This window comes from Anser cygnoides, chromosome 5 (genome assembly GCF_040182565.1).
Source record: "Anser cygnoides isolate HZ-2024a breed goose chromosome 5, Taihu_goose_T2T_genome, whole genome shotgun sequence".
Taxonomy (NCBI): domain Eukaryota; kingdom Metazoa; phylum Chordata; class Aves; order Anseriformes; family Anatidae; genus Anser; species Anser cygnoides.
Window position 1 is genome coordinate 3507272 of NC_089877.1, and position 16426 is coordinate 3523697.

Sequence of the window (16426 nt, forward strand, 5' to 3'; positions counted from 1 at the left end):
ACATCTTTATTCAATCTTTTAGACATGTCGGACCTTTTTATGGTAGTGGTTGTGGTGAGAATTTTATTCTTCCTTTTCTCCCCCTCCTGCCCTTGCAAACACCACAGCAATCACTGGTGTCTGGTTCTTTGCTCCTAAAGGAGTGCATAGTAATTTTTATTGGAATATGACTGTTGTGGCGCACTGAAACTCTTGGCGCCTTCCTTTTTTCCCATTATAAGTGTGGTTTCACCCTATCTAAACACTCACCTTAACAAGCTGACTAAATCTAGCGAGGACGAGAAGCATTTTGAGACCGTGGCTTTTGAAATCTTGAAGTTATTTGTACAGTTTTTTGTAATGATGTTAATAGAAAATATGTAACTTTTTTGGAATAGGATTTAAATCACAGAATGCAGTCACTTAAAATGAATGAGGCTTAATTACCATAGGGAAACATTCCAGACTCATTACTAATTTATAAGAGGAGCAAAGGCACATAGATGACTGGTATTTTCACAGGCTTTGAACTTCAGATGAATAAGTGGCATCATTTATTATCTCTTCCAAAGCAAATTTTAGAAACATGTAGGAAGAGAAGATACTTTCCCTGAGGTGATGATAATCTGAATTGACAAGAGAACACAAGCTAGGTAAGTTGAGGTTTGAGAACAAATGGAAAGAGTGTTAGGAGATCACCGTTGAAAGGCCAGCAAAGGAAAAGGGGATAACTTAATGACAAAGGAGAAAGGCTATTCGTGGGAGGGTACAGACAGAAAAAGATATTCAGGTAGGAGGAGACAGAAAGCAAAGCAGTCATTTTAATTAAATGCCTCAAAAATTTAAATATCTGGTCATACCAGACAGAGGAACCTACTTTATAATAAAATGGTGTTGAAAACAACCACTACATTACTTTTATTTATTCTCATTTGACATGTAAGCTATTCCTTTCTCCCGCTTGCTTATGTCTGTGAAGTGGAAAAGGGAATTTTTGCCACTTGGTGATATTGGATGAAATGCAGCTATAGGTTCTCACGAGTCATTAAAATATTAGGTATTTGTCTGAGCACTTGAGCAGGGATCAGGAATTATTTGTCTATAGCAAATTGGAACAAAGACTAGTTTATTTCTGTATTCTTGAAGTTTCTCCATTTAATTCCTCATTCTCTTGTTGGTGGGGAACTTCTATGGGAAAAAGCAAGATTAGAGAAATGATTGAGAAAAGAAATAATGAACAGTGATGACCCACTGTAAATGGAGACACCAGGTGCAAAGACTTGATTAATATATGAACAGGAAGAGCAGCAAAAAGAAAACATCAGTGTCTCTTAAATCATTGATTGAAACTGCAACCACCGTGGGTCAGCTAGGATAAGTTTGTGAAATCTTCTGATGGCATGATGCTAAGCACTGCTTACCTCATCTGCACATGCAGGTAGCACAATACCTGCTCAATTTTCAGTGTTATCTTTCAGTATGATCATACATTTGTGTCAATGATAAAATGTATATACAATAAGTGCTAAGCAACTTCAGCTGAGGTGTGAAATATTGTCTGTAAGTAAAATGCATTTGCTAATTGCTATGAATTCTTTAAGCAACATATAAGAATAGAAAAAGTGAATGTATTTCCAAGTGAAGTCAATCTGAGATTTACTGTAAATGCATGCTTTAATTTGTGGGTTTCGATATGTCATACTGTAAGTAGTAGTATATCAACATAAAGCTGTTTTGTAGGTTGTTGTTGTTGTATTAAGATTGCTGAAGAGCTGTAGGTAAGTGGTCTGGATATTTGATGGTAGTTGATGTTGGACACTTACGTTTATACCTGTGTCTAAGTCTTTGGGCTTAAGATATCCCCTGAATGAAAGCTCAGAGGTAGACTGAGTTCTTATGGAAAAAAGCTGCATTCGTGTCAGAATTTATTCCAAGCTGTGAGAAGTGAGAGTTTGATAGCAATTTGAATGAAACAAGAAAATAATTTTTGAAATTTGAGTCCTACAGGTGCTTCTAATATGAAGGGGACTTTAAGTTACTCAGTTTTTCACTTCTTTTTCTGCAGGCCAGTATCACTTTCCTTTTTTTTTCCTCCTCTCTTCATTTGGAAAAAAGAATCCTTATTTTATTCTTCTCTACAGATCTGCATGATTTTTGCTTCTGGTCTGTTTCATACATGGGAAGGAAGAGTTTTAAAGAGTGGGACTGGGGATGAGAAAGACAGAAAATTCCTAAATCTCCTGAGATGATTTTCCCAGGCTACTACATGAATTCTGCCTGTGTAAATTGCCACTCACAGTACACCATGAAAACACACGCAAATGGTTCTTGAGTGATGCCTTGGCTTCTTGGGCCTGGCCTTCTTAATGAGTACTGGAAACATTCAAAACCAAATTCATCCAATTTGCTGTGCCTATGCCTTCTTTCTGAGTTGGGGGTGTGTGCAAAAATAAATTACCCTTTATCTGCAGCTCTTTCTCTCCTTTAGATGTTTGATGATTGAAGTTGTTTTAATACTTTCAATATCACCAATGTAATAGTTTCAGAAGTAGCTGAAAGAGGAGAAGTGGAGGTCTGTTGTTGTGAAAAGTTCACAATTTGGAAGACTGTATCAGCTTGAGGGCTGGCTTTTTGTTGTTGTTTTGTCTTTCTTTTTAAAAAAATCACAGGCAACCACTGTTCAAATTGCAAATTAGGCCTTTGAGAACAAGGCAGATCAGAACAGATGTACTAGAAAACCTTGCAGATTTACTCTAACTGATACTAAACCCTAGTATTATTTCCATTTTGTGACTGAATTAGGTATATCTGATCCATACGTTACGCTTCACATTTGTAAAATGAAGTTAGCAGTTGCCCAGCTTTATAAATTGCTTTGGGAAGTGGTGGATTTAATTGTATTATGTTTTTGTATTGAATTTGTATGTTGGGCTATTTTTTTTCCTGAAGTGCTATTTTAAGAACGTGCTTTGCCCTTTTGTGCTTCTCTAGCTTGGATAACAAAAGTCTTAGAAAATGGCTGCATAATTTCTTTCCACATTCCGTGCATAAGTCAAAAACCATCCACACTTGCTTCTTGTTAGTTTTCCATGCACAACAAAGGGTCTGAGATCCCCACTTAAATGCCAGGAAAGGTGACATGAGAGAAATGCAAATTGAACCGATAAGACTGACTGAAACCAGACTATTAAAGAGAACAAATGTGACTTTAACTGTTGACAAGCGTCCACTTGCTGCATTCTATCATTTCCAGCTGAAAATGTATAGTTTTCTCTATCTTATAAGATAGATGCTATGTATAACCATGGATTCCCAATTGTGAATGGCTCGTTAGCAAGGGACACCCAAAACTCCACCAAGCATTCGTCATGCTTGCATGTACCATCTTCAAAGTTATCTTCAAGGGGTTTGTTTCAAGAAGGTTGAGCTTGGACTTCCTTGGCTCTAGGCTCTGGCATTAAGAGTATGGTATACTGGCATAAAGAGGAGCCTCCAGGTGCCAACACACAATGCCTTGTCTTGTACTAAGTCTGTACATAAGAAAAATACACTTCTGTAGAGTTCTTTAAATTATATTTAAGCTTAGTGTGGAGTACAATTTGTCCTTCTTGGTGTTACAACTGTTATATCTTGAGGCCCTAAATAATCTTGTTTTGATGCAATCATATATGGTAAGTGATGCAATGCATCGTTCCTATTAATTCTGAAGGAGAACACCAATTTGCTTTAATTAGGTCCACTTAACACAAAATATGTGTTTTGTTTCTAAAAAGGGAAGTAAAAAGGTTATCCCAAGGAGGGAAACTGTTCATAATGTATTTATTTAGTCATCCTAAAATGGATTTAAGGTTACTCAGCCCTTCTCACACTGTTGTTCAGATGCCAGATCCAAAAGGCAAGTGAAACAATGGGGGGATAGTTAAATAAATACGAAGATGTAAAGTCGGAGGTTGTATTCAGAACTGTTTCCTATAACCTGTAATTGGGTCTCTAAGGAAGTGTAAATTATGTCTGCAGTTTGAGCTGTAGCTAATGCTCTCTGAGAATAATTATTCTGATGGTTGTTGGAGGAAAAAGAACAAAGGAATAGGTGCAACATGTGGACAGCAAGTATAAATGTGGTGTGTATGATAGTTCCAATGTTTGTTTCTTTATGCTAATCAATTCTCAGGATAATAATAGGCTGTTAATTATCTGCATTGGTTTATTTCCCAGACAACCAGCTTGAGGGTTCTTTCTGTTTAGACCTGACCAGACTGTAAGACCTTGAAACAAAACTGTGAGGTGAGGCATTTGATGTTCAAAAGGTCTTTGTACTCAGTTTCTGTACGTGGTGCAGAGGTTAGTTTGCACTTTCAGGGATGATTGCTGCAAATTATCTACAGCTCTGTCACTTACAAATTAGATTGCTGCAGTACAGGTGGATTAAAAACTTGAGGGCACTCAACAAATTTACATTTTTGTGCTTTTACAATGGAACACTCTGTATAGGGGCCACTGCCAAGATGTCCACTTACTATTCCTTGGGTTCAGTGCAGTGTTGAAGCCTTCACTAACAGAAATGGAACTGTTGTGGTATGTGAGAAATGTGACCTGCAATGCATTAGGGCTTGAATGGCATACGCTTGAGTGGGCTTTGGTGGCAGAACCCTAATGTTTTCCTGAAAGCTGATTTTGGATATGGTGCTGGAATGTCCAGACTGAGTGTGTCTGACTACTGGATCCACTGTCTTTGAATTTCTGTTTTCCCCAACCTGCTGTCTATTCACTATTGCTGATGGGAGTGCAAGAGTGGAAATGAACGCTTGTCTTATGAAGGGCTGCTAACCACCTCAGCAAAGTACAAGTCTGCTGTTGAAGCTTTTCAGGGCTCCAATGTGTGTATGTATATAAACTTAACATGCACATACTTCTATAAGTACACATACACACTTCCATAAGTACGTTATTCTCTAGTGCTGGTAGTTTTTGTGGTGGTGTTCAGGTGCAGTAGTCTACCATGAAAAGAATAGTGGAGCCCTGGAAGGATGCATGTGTAGGACTACTCCTCCACATACCTCATGTGATGAAACTTCCTGGGAGTCTGTTCAACACAAAGTGGTCTTCAGTGCTTGCTCAATACTACCTGATAACTCAAATACATAGAGAACAGCTTATCGGTGGTTTATCCTGCATATCACACTGAAACAGAGCTCAAATCTAACATTAGGATCCTTGCTGGCCTTTCTAAATTTGTGCCCATTCCTTTAGCAATGAAGTCTGATGTCATAAATGATTATTTCAATGGATAAACAGCAGAAAGTAATGAACTTCTAAACAAAATTATTTATGCAAACATTTCTAACTCCTTCCTCCAATATTGTTTACATACAAACTCTACATAGTTTATGTCAACAGCTCTTATTTTTTTTCTACGTCTAGAGATTTTGGTAACAATAATGGACCTCATTTGGGCATCATGATTGCATCATAGCTGAATTTGGCTCCTGATCTCTTAATATGTCAACTCTGTTGTTTGAATGCTGTAATTCCATGTTGGATTACTATTTAGATCCAGAAATTGCATCATTCTCATACGTACAAACAGCAAGTCTCTGGGGCTTCTGACTATTCTCCCCTTCACCCACGGTGCTGTAATTATGATACATTTAAATGAGCTGTCTGCAAAGTACAGGTTCTTAAAACAAGTTAACACAGTTGTTTAGAGGTAGTGGTAAGGAAGTAAGGCAAGAAAAATATTTAGGGAATGTCCTGCAAAGTGTATTGAGGGAGTGGACGGTGTAAGACCTGCTGCTACCTGAGCCTGGAAAAGCTCTACTCTTCCCTTCTGCACGCTTGCTCCAGGTTACTCTGATGACTGAGAGAAGACTCAGGCAAGAAGGGAAGTAGGATGCTGCTATTTATTCTCTCTATGGGATTTTTATTTCACCACTTCAGGAAAAATACAACCAAGGCAAGTGAAGAGAGGCCTGAATGAATCGCAGAAAGGTGAAAGCAAGAAGGAAGGCGAGAAAAAAATACCATGCACTTCATAGCGGGCCAGTACATCTCTTTGCACTGCTGATTTGCCAGCATTTCTTGCTGAAGAGGGGGGCGCAGCCCCACATACTCTGTGGAAGGTGCAGCCACTTCTGTCTGCAGTACGGCAAAGCCTGATTCCAGGGGGCACACTGTGTGTGCAGTTCTGCTTAATAACCCTCCGCTTCCTGACAGAAGTGACTTCGTGGGTAGCTAAGTGACACTTTATCCAGAGGACAGGTAAGGGGTTTCTAGGAAATTGTGCTTTACTGGTGATTCTACTTTGAGCACAAACACAGCAGCGTGCTCGCTTTGCGTTGTTGAAGTAGCTGCTGCTTGTGGCTATTTGTAAATGTCTGTGTAAAATGTACTTAATTTCAGGACAATTGCTTCACAAACCATTCTGTAGTGTATTTATTATGCCAAACTATCATTAGATTTTGGGGGGAATTTGTATTGAAAAAGGTTGGGCATTTCCAGGGAGCACAGATTTTGATTAAATGGAAAAGGAAGGAAATCGGAAGTCCAATTAGCTGAACAAGTATGATCTCCAAAGCTACCACATTCAGGGAATCCCTCTTCTAGCAAGATGTAGATGTCTTCTGTGCTTGTAATGGAGTCTTAAAAAATATACAGTTCAGTATTAGGACAGGTGAAAAGGTGCTTGCTGATTAGTGCTTGTATGAGTAGGAAACTGCATCCAATACAGTACCGCCATAGTGTCCCCATTATTTTTCCTGTTAACTTACAATGTTTGTTCTGATTTTTTTGTTTTATTCCTTTAAGCTGAGAGCTATACATGTTTTGTATGTTCTCAAGGGAGTTTCAGATGCGAGATCCCTGTAATTCAAAGTTACTTGGATATTTGAGACGCTCTTGGCATTTACACAAAGCTGTACTTCATTTGGTGGTCTGTGGCAGTGATTCTAACCTGATGTTTTGACCTATGTGTGTGACTTGTTCCATGTATATCTTTGTAACAACACTGATTTCAGTAGCAAAGCCATGATCTAAAACATGGGGGAGAAATTGTAACGTGGCATCCTGGGCATTGCTTTTAGATGTCCCCAGATACTAATCAGCAGTAGTGTCTTGTACCCTCAAAATGGTGACTGTTCTAAACTTCTGAATACCGTCGCGCTTCTCAGTATGTTTAAGGAGGATTCTGTGCAGAACTGAAATCTGCGCATGGAAAATATGTTTTCTTAAGGTGAAAAGTATTGAAGTTTTCTTTAAAAAATATTAAAGAGAAGGTATTGTCTGTTCTTAAATTAATGCATTCTTTATACAATGTATTTCATACTTCACTGGTTTGAAACAGATTAGTACAATTTAAAGTTCATGCGAACTAGCCTAAGGCTGTGAGCATTACATTAAATATCATTCAACTGGTATAATTTGATTTAACATTCTGCACTAACTGGATAGTCTTGGAATGTAATAAAAAATGTAACTTCAATATTAACTTTTTTAACCTTATGCGGAGGATTCATGGAAGTTGTCCTTCCTATGGCAAAGTCCTTAGCACCACTTTTGTTTCCCAGTGAGCAATTCCTAGAAATGTTTTGCGTAAGACTGTGGTCACCTGTATGGTGTGTCAGTGAAGGAGTAACTGTGACAGCCATGCATTTCTTACTTTATAGAGTAACCTGTTGATAATTTCCTCTTTAGTCAATTTGTGGCGTACTGCGTAGTCTCAGTATGGAGGTTTTCTCTTTGTATTAGCCAGATCAAGGACTGACACTGCTTGGACAGTGCTGTTAGGGGAGTAAGATGCTGGTTCAAGGTCTCAAAGGGCTAGAGGCAATTCCCTGTAAAGTCAGCAGATGGTTTCCTATCACTGCACCAAGAATTAGAGCATGTCCTATGAGACTTACTTGAGAGGCTGCCTGTAAAGTAGGATTTTTGCTAGCTAGATTGTCAATCAAAATGTATCCATGTATTTCTGCTGCTGCTGTTATAACTGAGTTGCTTTGTAAGGTGCTCACATAGATACTTGAAAACGGTTTCACCTTCTAGGAATTAGCACTGCAATTCACTAACACTTGTAGTACACACCATTTGCAAGGAGTAGGAGGGCACTGTCTGTGTAACACATCTTGCCTTAAGTACTGCAGTGCTCCTACTGTGGTTACATTTCTCTAGAGAACCAAGCTGTTAATGGAATGTGTAAAAGACACAGAACCGTAATTCAGGGAAGCAGAGGGAGGTTACAGTGCGACTAATATAAAAGCATCTCATTGTCCTAGGGTGTAACATATGAAGGTGATTAGCTACAAATATTGTAGGTAAGTAAGATACCCTTTTAGCTGCGCTCCTAATATTAAGGATGCAAAGGGAAGAAAGTTAGAGACTTCTACAGCTTTTCGCTGTCATGGGCATCTTTATCAAATGAATTTTTTTAGCCTGTTTGTAACTCCTATCACCAGAATACCCTTAAACAGGTCTCAAGTTACATACCCAGGGGATGAGCAAAGCACTGGCAGTTGCTTGCGTTGCCCTTTTCCCCAGGGGTGACTTGTAGCTGAGTAGCACAGCCACCTGTGGGTACCGCCTGCTTTCTGCACGTCTGTGTGAACACCGGTGTTGTATGAAATGCAATTAAACAAGGGCAAGGTAGACCTTAGTCTGGTCCGTGAGTCGCCAAATCACAGTTCTGTTGTAAATGCAACCTTGGAAAATAGTAAACAATATACTTTTGCTTTCATTACAATGATAGGGCTTAAAAAGGCCTAAGCCTTGTGGAAGCAATTCTATCTAAGGTGTCCTCTTTCAAAGGAGATGCAACAATGCAAAGTGTTTTTCCAAAGCATTTATGAAAGAAAATGAACTTATTGAGGCATCTGACTGTATAGTGCTTTTGTCAGAAGTGGTAATGTAGGAAGGGTTTGGGCTTTGTGTCTCTGCAATTTGTTAAAAATAAAAGTAGCCCAGATGTGAAAATGGTAGGCATTCAGGGTTAGAACTGTGCTTCTGGTCAGGGACTGTAGGAGCTGTATTGCAAAGGCAGGTAACACCAAGCTGGAAAACGTGAGTGTCTCTGATAACCGTCTAATGCGAAGAGTAATAGACTTAAGATTTATTTTATCTCCAAGTCACCTTCCTTATTTAAAAATAATTTTAGTTAAGGGGAGAGCACATTGAACGGTGCCAGTCCAGTAAAAAGTTGTAATTGATCTTGCTTTTAAAAACTTTCTTTAAGTGAGTTTGCATCATTTAGTCATGGAAAATATTTCTCTTAGTTATTATAAATGGATCGCTTGACAAGGTGAGAGTAGCATTAAAATTCTGTTCTTAACAAAATGGAAAGACTTAGAGATATAAAAAAGACTCGATGTGATAAGGTAAAAATAGACTGACACCACCACCACCTCTAAAGGTTTGGATTCACATCTACAGTAGTTTACAGAAATGTGGTCAGAGACACGCACATCCCTTTTCAAAAAAGCACTAGATCGTCTAGCAGAATTCTAGCCCCAGAAGTCTAGGAATGAAATAGCAGAGACACAAAAATGCAGTTATACAGTTATGGACAACTTCTTGAACGGTGCTGTTAGTTCTCAGCCCAGTCACACCGTACCTAATGAAGGTGGAGCCAGGTTTTGCTGCTTATGCTGCTCGATTTGCTCTGCTTTGGGAGTGTCAGTGGAACACAGCCTGATCGCTTTGTGTCACCCGTGGACTTGTTGTAGTGGATGTTTTGCAATTCTGACTTTTACTTATGCAACTTTGAACTTTTATATTGACTTTTTACTTCTGTTAACAACTTTTTACTCCTCTTTATGACTTCAATTGGAAAGCATGCTGTGCTGTAAAACTAGTATTAGGCAATGTGTATTTTATGCTTTGGTATACCTCTGGTAATGCAAAGCTGATCGAGAAGAACTGTAGCTAGTATCGGAAAGCACAAGTAGCAAAACTCTGTAACAAGAGTATACAGCTTAAGGTGCACCTCAGCTTTTATCAAAGCTTCAAGCCCTGATGAATTCATGGGAATTTGGACATGTGGATATCCTTGATAAATACTGAGATAAATCACCTGAACCATAGTGTATTTCTAGGGATTTTGTTGCTTTGTTTTTCTTCTGTATGTATTGAACTAGATCTAGCCACAAGTAACTTAAGGCTTGAAGAATGCCTCTAGTTTCCTGGAACTAAGTGTTGGTTTGATGTTAAAAAAAAAAAAAAAAAAAAAAAAAGCCAGCAATACTTAAGTGTGGTTTATATCGTTTCCTGGTTCACATGGCTGCTGTGTGTTGTTTAATTTATTTATTTATTTTAAATGCAGGTATCCTTTCCTGCCCTGTGTGTAAACAGACCTGCTTTGCAAGAGATGTAGTTGAAAATTTCATTCTCAAGGACTTTCACACTGATAATTCAGCTATGGCAAAGGTAAGTGAAAACCACTAAGTAGGGTGCTTTGTGAGTTGTTAAAACACTACCAGACTGACATTGTTTGATGAGCAGAACAAATAGTATTGAACAACAGACTGTCTTACATTTTGCTTATGCAGCACTTTAATTGCATCACTGCAAGGCATGGACATACTGCCTTCATATTACTCTTCTAACTTTATTTGAAGAATGATTTTGACTCTGTACTTACTTATTGATACTAGTGATGTAGAACTGGATCTATGTGACACATTTTTTTATTGTTTATGTTGTTATAATTATTGCTTATATATTATAATTATTGCTTCTATATTGTTTATACATTATCTAGAAGATAATGGATCTCTTGGATTTCTCATTATCCTGTTTCTGCTCTCTACACAAAATAAACAGAAACAAAGACTATTGGCTTAATGGTTACACCAAGATTACCCTTTAGATCCTATGCGGGATTATCATTTTCTGATTGTCTGTTTTGATCATTTAAAAAAAAAAAAAGGTCACATCACATTTCAGTTTCTCATTGGGGAATGGATGCAAAAGATGATTGGGAAGCATAAGATTACTATCTTGGCTGTGTATTGACACTGTACATAGATGGATTTCACTTGTGTAAAATACCCAGATGATGAGCAGGTCTATCCTCACAGTATTTTTACTTGCTGCTTCTTTGTGATGCCAGGAGAAAGGGAGAGGAAGGTGTGTATCTCTGATCCATCTATTGCAGTACAATATTATATTATTTGCATGAGTAAGAGAAATTTCAGAATGTGGTAGTATTACCTGTATCTGGGAGATAAAACAGCTGGAAACTTGTCAAAACTAATCTGTAATCTGCTGACTGCTTTAGCCAAAGCATGATCCAAAGCAAAGGACTGGTACCCAACAAGCAGGGATGTTGGACTTCACCGTTTGAACCAGATCCTGGACCTCTGTCTCTTCTGTGCTTTTGTTGATTCCTAAGGAAACTGGATAGCTGCATTAGGCATTCAGTTTCAGAACCACTGGGTAGAGGGGAACATTTTTGCTATAAAGTAGGATGGAAGCTGTATCTTTCCACTCCTCTGAACTGCCATTGTTATATATGTGTTGGGATTTCTTAATTATCATGACTCACTTAATTTACCTTTCAATGAGAGTTGGTGTAGAAACAAAATCAAATGAGGATATCTAATAACTTCAAAAGCACTAGATTATTTTTTAGACCTTCTTTAAAAGAAACTTTTTCTTTTGTGTAACTCCCTTAGGAGTCCTAAGAGGAGTTCAGTAAAGCAGAATTCTCACTGGAGCACAGGAGTACCCTAGAGGGACTTGAGAACCGTCCTAATAGTTTTGGGCTTGCTTCCTTTTTATTGACAGTCATGTAAGAGTAAGCCTTGCTTACTGTCTTTTAACCACCCTTCCCTCAAAAACAAAGCTATGAATGATATCAAAGGGAGAAGCACCAACTCATCCAATTGAAGCACAGCCGAACAGCCATCATTTTCTTAACTCACCTAATGTTTTCAAGTGGGAATCTGTCAAGACTCATAATAATGTGTTTGGAAACCAGATGTTTTTCAATGTGTGAGATAGTGAAGCATAAAGAATAGAAAGTACTATATACGAGCTGCAGAAATTTCAAAAACATTCACTTCAGAATCCCTTGCTCAAAAGGCTGTTTTTACGTCATAAATAACCTAACTCTGGGAGCACTCTGTGCTCTGCAACTTAAAAATAACGCTAACATAAGCTCTAGTCAGACTGTCTGACAGCTGAACGGTGGCAGGTAAACCTGTGATTAGGCAGTTTTGGTTATTACCAAGAAGGCAGAGCACCTCTGAACTTGTGACCTGTTTCCCAAGCAGGTGGTTCGTGAGTACCTTATAACTTAGCCACTTCTTTTTATAACAGGCTTTGCTTCCCAGAATACTTTTGCATTTTGGTTATATAAGTTATATTAGGCTTTTTGTTTTGAAGTGTTACACGTACATTTTGGAAAACATTGTTGAGAAGCAAATGGCTAAAACTGTGTAATGGCTTACATGAATACTTTCCTGCCTAGACAACCTAACACATTTAAAAATTTGCTTTTGTTGTCTTACTGTCAGAGAGAAATCTCTTTGAAGGAGATGGGAAATACTTAGAAACTCTTAACAACGAGCTGATAAGAGATCAGTTGGGAAATTCCAGCCCCACTGAAGAGGATGGTAAAACTTAAATGAACAGGAATAAAAATTTTTGTTCTTGTGCTGAAGTAAAAGCTTTGAGTCAAACGTGAGTCTCAGAAGTGAGCTGGATATGGATATTCCACTTAGTATTAAAGCTGTGATTTAACACTAAGAAGACCAGCAAAGAAAGAATTGTAATTGTTTTACCCTCAGGATTTCTAAGGTCATGATCTGGGACACAGCAAAGAGAAACTTGACTTTTAAATTCACCAGGACTTGCATCAGGGCCTGTATGCTGAATACTTTCAAATACTTCTCTTTGTGTTTCCCATCAGAGTAGTGGGGATGCAATTGTAACAAAACCATAGTGAAGATAAGCTGATGCACAACAGAAAGAAAGCACACCATAGGGAAGTCACTTTGCCATCTATTATTAGCTACTTGAGTAGCTGTGACAACAGCAGTAATATTCAAGAACTATGCATAACTACAGTAAATATTTTGTAACTGTGTAGGAAATGTTTGAGATTGATAAACTGGTGGCAAAGCTTTTATGGTTTGAATATGGTAAAATTATATAATTATTTTCACTCTGCCCATTAGTACCTATTCATGGCTACATTATGTTAGAAACATTGTGGTAGGAGATTTCAACAAGGTATTTTATGCCTCATGCAAATCCTTTTTAAGAGAAGTATCATTATAGTCCCCTTGAAATAACTCCTGAGGTCATTCTGGATAACAAAGGAATCAAATCACTCTGTTCACTTATATGCTGCTTTATTCATTTCACCTTTAGTGACAGTTCCAGACAACATGGCCTATAAGAAAGGACATTTCCTAAATAGTTGAATTGATAGAGATGATAGTTAGTTACGAATTCCAGTTTATTTGATGTTCCCATGTCTGTCTTATGTTTCCAGTTCATTACAGTTGATAACAGTATATGAATTCAGCTTGGTTTTGTTCATCTCTTTAGAGTATAGGAAATAAGTTTTTTTTATTAGGAGTATGTGGATGTTCCTGTATTGTGTATACCATAGCCTATAGATTTTGTAGGTTTTCATACCTACAAATAACTATTGTGCTAGAGCACAGAAAGACATTATGATTTAAGAGCTTCGAATCGCAATTTTACTCTGGGCCCTTTTACAACAATAACTGAGCTCCTAAAATCACTTGAATTGTTCTAATCTAATGAAGCAAAATACTAAGTTTACCAATCTGAATCATAGTTTGTTGAAGATAGTTTGTACAGTCTAATTTGTTATCCATATATGTAACTGTGCTTTTTGTTCTTAGAGCTGCTCCACGTGTAAAGAGAAGAGACCTGCTCACAGTCTCTGCACAAGCTGCAATAAGTGGTTGTGCAGCACGTGTACAGAGGAACACAGACATGGCAATGAAACTGGAGACCGCTTCCTGTCTGTATCCCTGAAGGGCTGCACAGGTACTGAAGATATGCTTTGAATGTTTAGGCTTGTTCTCATATCAGTTATTCAGTTGAGAATGGAGCACGCACAGGTTCTGTGCTAGAGAGGTTCTGTGCTGTCCTGTCTGAGTGTGACTTTAAAGTGTATATACATGTAAATGAGAGATTATGGGATTCTCTATCACTTTAGGTGTCTGAACTTGCCTTTGCCACAATCAGTAATCTATGTTTGAGAAATCCTGGATATCTGTTTCTCACAGAGACAGTCTGTTCCATGTACCTTTTCCAGTTGTGGAGTGATGGGCTATGGTTTGGTAGGCTGCAAGACCAGTTGTCCTTGCCCTTCCGGTATTTCTGTTCCCATCAGGAAACTGCCATAAAGCAATTCCCGTGTTTTATGGACAAGGTGTGGGAGGGGAAGTCAGACAGCAAAAGGCTGTGACCTCTATAGGATGTTCCTTTCACAAACATGGAGTGAAGAACATGCTTCCTGAGTGTGTATTGCCGTTAGCAAGCACAAATGAAACCCACTGGAAAATGTTTCATCCCTATATAGTAATGATCCATAGAGAAGGGTCATCATCTCCTATTACTGCTCATTTTTCACTTTATGTAAATACTGAGGAGTATGCTAACCTAAACTTAAGTAAGCAATTTGTACTCTAAAACAAGAGTGTTGCAATTTAATAAAACGATTCAAGTTTACACTTCGCTCTCATATGGAGTTGTTTGTGTTGCCCTGTCTTCCTCCTTTAGAAGGAGGAGGATAGAACAAGGAATAAACACAGGTGGGCCCTACTGCTTCTAATGTATTATTTTGACTGTAGGGTAGAAGCTTATACTTTATTCTGATGAGGTTACACTTCCATAGTTGGTACCAACTGGTTAGAGTAAGAGAGATTTAAAACTTTGTTTATTATTCAAGAGAGATTTTTTTTTTTAATCCACCCTAGATAAAGAAAATATAGGCTGTAGAAAATGAGGACTCAAATGAAGTTTCAGAATTTAGGGCAACTGCAGTTTCCTTGTGCTTCAGGTGAGGTTCTTAAGAAACTGACTTGGATAGCTGTGGTCAAGTTATCTGTTCCTAGGAAAAAAGACTCCTCCCCCTCCTTTTTTTTTTTTTTTTTTTTTACACTTTTACACTTAGATAAGTAAAATGGCTTTGGTGTAGGGAAATTGAACCTTTTTTTCTTGTTTTATATTAGCAAAAAAATTAAATAAGTAATGTTTTTATGTCATTTGCAGTTTGTATAAATGTTTTCTAAAGATGAATGCTTTGTTTAATTTCTCATGCGTTGGTCAAAAGTAACAGGATATTGTCTTAGCAAGGAAACTTTGAGGATGCAATCGTACTTTTTTTTCCTTGTCCCTTTATAAATGCCTATCTGCTAGTAATGTTAATGGTAACTAAAAAACAAACAAAAAAACCTGCTTCATATAATCAGATTGTTCCAGGATCTGAGTCTTTAGAGGTAACACCAAGGTTTTCAATAAAATTATGTGAGGGTATGGCAACTGACTCTTAATGTCAGTTCTTGTCAATGATGCCATTGTTTTATGTTCCTCAGCAACTGAAGATGAGGCAAGTGAATTTTCCTTATTTTGTCCAATGCATGTTCAAGAGCCACTCAAGTTGTTCTGTGAGACCTGTGATATCCTTACCTGCCACAGCTGCCTTCTGACAGAGCATAAGGAACACAGGTACCAGATATTGATTGCTTAATGTCTTTTTCATAATCCTATATAAAAACATAGTGAATATAGATTTAAGGCTGTTCCATCTGCATTTCTTGTCAGCTGAAATTGCAAACTCAGTTCCAGCTTCAAAGCCTCAGCAAACTCAGTTCAGTTGTCTTATGCCCAAGCAGCGTACCACGTGGGTTACTGCCCTTATAGAATCATACACCGGGCTCAGCAGTGTGTACCTTCCCAACTGTATCATCTGCCAGATATGGTGAATGCGTGTATCTTTTGAGTACGATCATGAGAAACTAGTTGCAAATTGAACTCTACTTAGCATAACCAACTACGTCTGTTGGTCTTTATCCAAGACATCATGACTGTAGCTTAGCTTGCTGTTTGCTAGCACACGTGTGTGAGCCATGCAAGGAATTACCTATACACTGTGACAGACCTTTTTTGAGATGTGCCTGTCCTTTTGAAGGGCGATAAAGTTTGGGATAGCTGTCACAGCATTTGCAGTAGGAAAGAAGCAGGGGATCATGTCCAGACTGACATGATCCCTTAACTGACTTGAACACACCAATTCCTTCTGCTTCAGGCATATAGCTTCTGCTTTCAAACGCAGGAACCCAAAGTCAATCCACAGGAATTATTTTTGGAAGAAGGCAGGAGAAATTTGAGAAAGGCCGTATCTGTGACTGTTAAAAATGAATTGTCTGGGTTACAGGGCCCAGTTCCTACTGTAAATGTACTGTAGGCAAAGCTG

The 16426-nt window shown here is 38.2% G+C and overlaps 1 protein-coding gene across 15 annotated transcripts in view; it reads left to right on the top strand.

The window, feature by feature from the left end:
- The window catches only part of TRIM66 (tripartite motif containing 66), a 51752-nt gene that overhangs the window by 4951 nt on the left and 30375 nt on the right, over positions 1-16426 (top strand). For 10 of the 15 annotated variants that reach the window (XM_048069978.2, XM_048069975.2, XM_048069977.2 and 7 more), the window contains 3 exons: positions 10286-10389; positions 13845-13992; positions 15546-15678. In XM_048069978.2, coding sequence (XP_047925935.2) covers positions 10286-10389; positions 13845-13992; positions 15546-15678 — 385 coding nt within the window. The other 5 variants (XM_066997289.1, XM_048069981.2, XM_048069983.2 and 2 more) reach the window with 5 other exon arrangements.